Source organism: Myodes glareolus, chromosome 26 (assembly GCF_982192425.1).
Source record: "Myodes glareolus chromosome 26, mMyoGla1.1, whole genome shotgun sequence".
In the NCBI taxonomy this organism is placed as follows: Eukaryota; Metazoa; Chordata; class Mammalia; order Rodentia; family Cricetidae; genus Myodes; species Myodes glareolus.
In genome coordinates, this window is record NC_142051.1 from 13,873,749 (window position 1) to 13,880,471 (window position 6,723).

The following is a 6,723-nucleotide window of genomic DNA, read 5'->3' on the forward strand; positions in this document are numbered from 1 at the left end:
GCTTAAAATATAAAAGCAAGGGGGTACATGGGAGAGTCTGGAAGAGAGGAAAGAGAGTGGGAAGTAATACAATTACAATATAAAAAATGAAATGAGTTCTTAAAGGTGGTGACAACATTGGAACATAGCCTCTACAGTTTTATTTTCTCCTAAGGATTATTTCAGAAACCCCTACACAAGAATGGGAATTGAAGAGTAGATCCTGTTTGGTAGACTTGTCCCACTCTCATGAAGAGGCATTGTGAAAATGAAGGTTTTCAGAACCTGGCATCTCAGTATGTCTTCTTTTTACACTTATCTAAGTAATGACTCATTCTTTTGAGTACCTTAAACAAAAGCTGCAACCTATGGCAAAAAGAAATCTGGCAAAGAATGCATGCAACAGACAGGCAGCTGCTACACCAGATCAATGCAGGGAACCGATTACAACTTGGCAGACTTCTAAATTCTTTGTAGGCTGGGAATCCATACATAAAGAAAAATCAAACATCTTTTATTTGAAATCTCATTTTTTAATTAAAAAACATTTCTTAAGTAGTGATTTAATTGTGTTCTTTTTCCTACCTAGCTCCTTACACCTCCCTGGACACCCAACTTTTATTCTCACTCAAAAAGCAAGCAAGCAAACAACCAAGAAAGTGAGAAAACCAATAAGACAAAAATAATAAAACAAAAGAAAAAGCACGTGGTTCCTTTTGTGTGGGTAGGAAAATAGCCTTCTCTAAGTTACCTAAAAGATTATGTGGACTTTGAATTTAACTGTAAACAGATGTGGGAGGTGTCAGGGGAGTGACTGGTATGGAGACCTTATGGGACTGGGTAAGAGAGCACAGTGGAGAACCCGGGCCTTGAAAGCAGTGGAGAGACTGATTGTGGGAAGAAAGAGAACTGGAGGAGGGTGTGGTAGAGTAGTCGGGAGAAATTTAGAGAAAAGAATAATTACATGTGTGTATGAGACTGTCATAGTGAAGGCCATGGCACTGTGTGATGATTTTAAAAATTAATAAAAAATAATGTGTCTCAGAGGTTGTGTTGTTTTTATTTTTATTTATAACCAGGAAAAAATAAGAGGAAAAGGTAAAGAAAAAAATCAATATCACATTTTATGTAGTTCCATGTTGCAAGGAAGTTCCTGCCAGCTTAGCCCCAAAATAATCACACAGAAACAATATTATTTAAATCACCGCTTGGCCCATTATCTCTAGTTTCTTATTGGCTAACTCTTACATTTTAATTTAATCCATTTCTATTAATTTGTGTATTGTCACATGGCTGTGTCTTACTGGAGTCCGTTTCCAGCAGGGCTACATGACTTCTCCCTGACTCTGCCCTTTCTTCTCCCAGCATTTAGTTTAGTTTTCCCCACCTACCTAAGTTCTGACCTATCAATAGGCCAAAGTAGTTTCTTTATTCATTAACCAAGACAGAAGGACATACCACATCAGTTCCTTGTCTGTGCAAAAATTTCCAATGTATTTAGATTAAAATAAGTTTATAATGTAATATATGATATATATATATAAAACATCCTTAATTTTGTGAAAAATGGCTCAAGTAGATTTGTTAGAAAGTTTTAATTTACAAGTAGAAATTTCTTTCAACTGACATGTTAACAAGTTACGTGTTGATTTTTTTCACAAACTAGTATCTTTTCTAAGATTCAGCACCATGAGAAAATATGAAAAATAGCATCAAAGCACGAAGTCAACTTATTTCTTCCTATGAAGCCATCTAATTATGTCAACTAATTGTTAGTTATAATCTGCAGGAGACACATCTCATTCCTTTACCCACTTCTCAGCACAGCGCCCCTGAAGCTTCATTTCCTTCATTCATCTCACAAGCCTCACTGTGTGGATGCTGTCTTCTAGAAGACTAAATTTACATTTAAATTGACACAGATTTTCTATTATTTCCCACAAAAACCTCCTTTACACTATAGAATAATTTCATACTTTGTGCATACCACCATTCTTAGAAATGCAAAATATTAAAATGTTAAGGAACCAATTAACAATTAATATATATATATATAATTAATTTCATTATGTCGAACAACATTCAAATGCAAAATACATTTAGTAAATAAACCTATCATTTATGAGAATAGAGATTTATGAGTAAAGATAGAATTGCACAGTGTGGACTGAAAGCAGTTTCCTCCTAACAGTTCAGAAGATATATTCTTAAAGATGGCCAAGAGCAATTAGAATACTTACTATGATTTAAGTAGTAAAGAAGAAAAATGGCATAGACCATAGTGGATATATCTATCAATAAATTTCGTTTTTTTTCAGTCATGTTACACCAGCATGCTATTTATGTCTAAATCTTAATTCACTGTTTTGAGAAGAAGACAATCTGTGAAGGACCTGTTTGAATGCATCCTTCACCTGCTGGTTCCTTAGGGTGTAAATGAATGGGTTCAGCAAAGGGGCCACAGAAGTGTTGAGCACAGCCACACCTTTGTTTAAAGTCACCCTCTCCTTGGCTGATGTTTTCATGTACATGAAGATACAACTGCCATAAGTAATGGAGACAACAACCATGTGTGAGGAGCAGGTGGAAAAGGCCTTTTTCCGTTGCTGAGCTGACGGGAACTTCAGGATAGTTTTGATGATGAGTGTGTAGGAGAGGATCACTAAGATCAAGGTGATGACTAGTGTCATCACAGCTATGACAAAAGCCATCCATTCTATAAAGCGTGTGTCTGTGCAAGACAGCTGGAGGACAGGAGAAGTGTCACATAGGAAGTGGTCTATCAATTTGGAAGCACAGAAATCCAGTTTGAGTCCCAACATCAAAGGGGGGAAGATGGATAAGAACCCAGTCACCCAGGAGCTGATGACCAACAGGTGACACACTTTGCTGTTCATGATGATGGGGTAATGCAGTGGTCTGCAGATGGCGACATAGCGGTCATAGGACATGGCCGCCAAGAGGTAGAACTCTGTAATTAGTAGCAGAAAGAAGAAGAATAATTGAGCTACACAAGCATTGTAGGAAATTGTTTTGTCACCAGTGAGAATGCTCACTAAGAACCGTGGTATACAAGCAGTCGTGAATGTCACTTCTAGGAAGGAGAAATTCCTGAGGAAGAAGTACATTGGAGTCTTGAGGCGGGGATCCAGCAGGGTGAGGAGGATTATCACTAAGTTCCCCATGAGGCTCAAAATGTAATTGAAAAACAGAAACAGGAAAATCAGAATTTGTAGCTGAGGGTCATCTGTCAGTCCCAGCAAAATGAACACTATCTCCACCGATTGGTTCTTCATTTCTCTTTTTTTTTAACCAAGTCTATAGGAAAAAAAAATCAAAAAAGAAATTAAACGTTGCTCTTTTTTTTCCCAAAGGTTCTGTTTGGAGAAGTTTAAACAGTGCACAGATATTTTTAAATATCATCTTAGAGTTCATCCCATGTGCTAGTCCTCTGCCTTTTCAGCATGATTATTAGAATTCTTATTTTCTGCCTGCACAAATTTACAGGAGGCATGTCAGTCATTTGAAATATAGCTCCTCATTAATGTACTTATGTACTTGTCTTTTTAATATACTTTATCCTAGTGGATTGTTCAAGTGTGTGATACTTTAAATTTTTGATATTTAATTTCAGAATTTCACTATGAAATGCCTTAAGCATGATTTAATATTTATAGAATATTCCTGTATTCCCAATAGCCATAAAACTAATTGTTTAAAAATACACATATAGGAAATTTCTAAGAAAGAAAAATGCGAAAGAATAAAATAATGTAATTGTATAATGTATTTTAATAAGGTAAAACAAAAGTTTTAAACTGAGTTGTTGGTTAAACATACTACCGTGAAGTCTTTCTTGTATGGTATTTTGCTACTCTCCTCTGACTCATGATGGGTGTTAGAGAGGAAAGAAGATCTTTATGAAAAAATAACAACATAAATATATTGCAAAGTAATGTTTCAAGTACATATGCAAGGTTCATTCATTTGAGTTACATAAGACAAATACCTTATTTTTCTAGAGTACCTGATTTCAAAATAATCTGTCACAAATTCCATCATGTTTATAGTCCTATAATTGTCAAAACCAGAATTTGTATGTTGTTAATAATTACAATATCCTTAAAGTTTCTAAGATGCATATATGCTTTAAACTATGCAGGAATTAAGATGGCATATAATTTCTTGATTAAAATTTTAGATTGTTCAGTAGAATTAAAATGACACATAAGTAATAATCTCTATCTAGCTTTAATGAGTGCATCTACATGTTGGTAACCAGAATCAGTGTATTGAATTTATTTGATTTAATTTAAAAAACTAATTGATGTTTAGTGATTTTTTTATGATAAATGATTCTTTTTTTTAAAAGATGTGTTCATGTAACAAACACAGGTTAGGTCAGTTGTTATTCTTATGAGGATCCAAATTACACATCTCTGGTGAAATCCCAGATACCACTTCTTTTCCAGTGTAATTTACTTGGAAGAGTTTGATGGTGCTCCTATGGAGAGCACTGGATAATCCTACGGTTATCACAGTTTTCATAGTTCTTTGGGTTTAGATGGATAAGATATGGTGTGAGATATCCAGGAAATTATTGTAGAAATAGAAAATATATAGCTATCTTTACACACATTAAGAAAGCCATGGGGTGGAGGGAAGGATAAAGAGTTATGAAAACCTAATATGCTGATATTCTTTACTCATGAGAACTAACTCAAAGAAAATAAATTTAATATTATGGAATTTGATTTATTAATATAAGTGTGTATTATGGATGACTCTTGAGCATGGTTATGTTACTAATGCACATCTTGTTTATTTTCTAGTATGCAACCCAAGGCATGAGCATGTTTCAAGTGAGTTTGGACAGAATAAAAAAATTCACAGAAAGTCCATAGTAAGTTTTAAGTACAGAATGCAATAGGAATGAAATGGACACTCATTTTAGATGGCACACACTGTACCACTAGAGCACTGAGCAATACTGACACTCTCTTGTCTATTAGAAATATGTATGTATGTATGTATACATACATACACATACACATGCCACACACACACACACACACACACATCACTATTTCATTAACTTTATATACTTGAAGTTAAATGAGTTAGATTCAACATAAAAAATATTATTCTGACTTGAATTTACTGCAGGGAACAAACTAAGAGAGAAAGTTTTCAGAAGTCATAGTTCTACAATTACTCTGTTTTATAAAAGATTTTATGCAAGGCTTTACTCAAATTCTAAATATAAGTCAGTTTGTAGAGCATGTCTACTATGAAGAATCAGTGATATCTCTGTGGAAAATTTCCTACTAGGTGCTTTTTAAGTTATCATAGTGAAATAATTTAGAACTTTTTAAGTAGAAAATGTGTTTTCAGTACAATCTTGTGTTTTGCTTTGATGATCATAATAGACTCATTTTGCTACCCATGAAGCAAAAATCATTCATTTGAAAACAGTAGAAATATGAAATAAACATATGAAGAAGTAAATGACAGTGAAAATAAATGTCCTTTCTTTTGTCACCTACAGAAATTTACAGGACATGTCTGAGCATTTGGACTTGTGAATGGTTTCTAAAGTGTTGAAGACTTGAAATAGCATGCTATAGGCTGACCTGTCAATGGTTTCTAAAGGACCAAGCACTCGAGACACCATCCTCTAGGCAGACAAAGCAGCCTTAGATAAAGAAACTAGCCACCAAACCACCTCCAACTTGAAAAAAATAGAATTCCCAAATTTACTCATATAAAATATAACCATATGATTAATAATGTAACACTTACCATGGAATGTCCTCATTAGAAAGTACTAATTTGTTCTACTTCAGCAATTACATAAAACACACACCCTCACAATTTGTACTGAAAGGGATAACAGCACAAATTACACTATGAGATGATATGACAATCTATGATAACATAGTAAATATAATTGCATTAGTTAAAATGTCAATTTTAGTCACTATATATCTCACTTGTATTAATTTACAGTTACTTCTTTATAAAAATATATTAAAATACTAGCCTTTTATTGATTTAACAGTTTTCCTCAGCTGTATATGTAGATTCCTGGTAAATATGCACTTGCATAATTCAGCCATTGTCCCGGTAAACAAAGAGCATGGTTGGACCATTCCATCTCACTTCATTCTAGCCTCCAGTTCAGAACTGATTTCCACGTTGTTTTAGAGATATTATTTTTGGGAAACTTATTGATTGGTGGGAAGGTGCTGCATGAAGTTAGCATTTCTATTGTGTACTACAACTCACTTGTCTGAAGTCCTGCAAACCTGGCTAAGTGTGGCAGGCAGCACAATATAAAAATTCATTGTCTCTGACGTAATGAGGTACCTGTGCCTCTGTGTCCTATTGGAAATGAATTCTCAGAGAGACTGCAAACCAAGACCATCATTTCCTAAGGGACTGTCAGATTTCGACACAGAAGTACTTTCTATGGAAATATATGCACAAACTTTCACTTTTTAAAGTCATGATTCTAGATATTGGTCAGAACATGCTGTTTGATTTATATCAACATGTCTATATTTGAAATTATAGTTGCACAGCTCTGGATTTAAAACCAGACAAAATAAAGACTATTTCAAATGGTTATAAAAATTAATAATTTAAAATGTGAAAAGACAACCTGTTGTGGACCAATTAACTCTAATCTGAGTGTATTATTCTACAAATACTCCATTTCATCTGACTTATTTAGCAAAATAT

General features: G+C 34.1%; 1 protein-coding gene across 1 annotated transcript; it reads right to left on the reverse strand.

Moving 5' to 3' along the window:
* Nucleotides 1-2,315: 2,315 nt before the first annotated feature.
* Nucleotides 2,316-6,489, reverse strand: LOC125389994 (olfactory receptor 6C6-like). Its single transcript, XM_087902129.1, has 2 exons — nucleotides 6,467-6,489; nucleotides 2,316-3,279 (listed from the first exon to the last, which is right to left on the reverse strand). The coding sequence occupies exons 1-2, from the start codon at nucleotides 6,487-6,489 to the stop codon at nucleotides 2,316-2,318; spliced, it is 987 nt and encodes a 328-aa protein (XP_087758255.1).
* Between the last annotated feature and the right edge of the window lie 234 nt (nucleotides 6,490-6,723).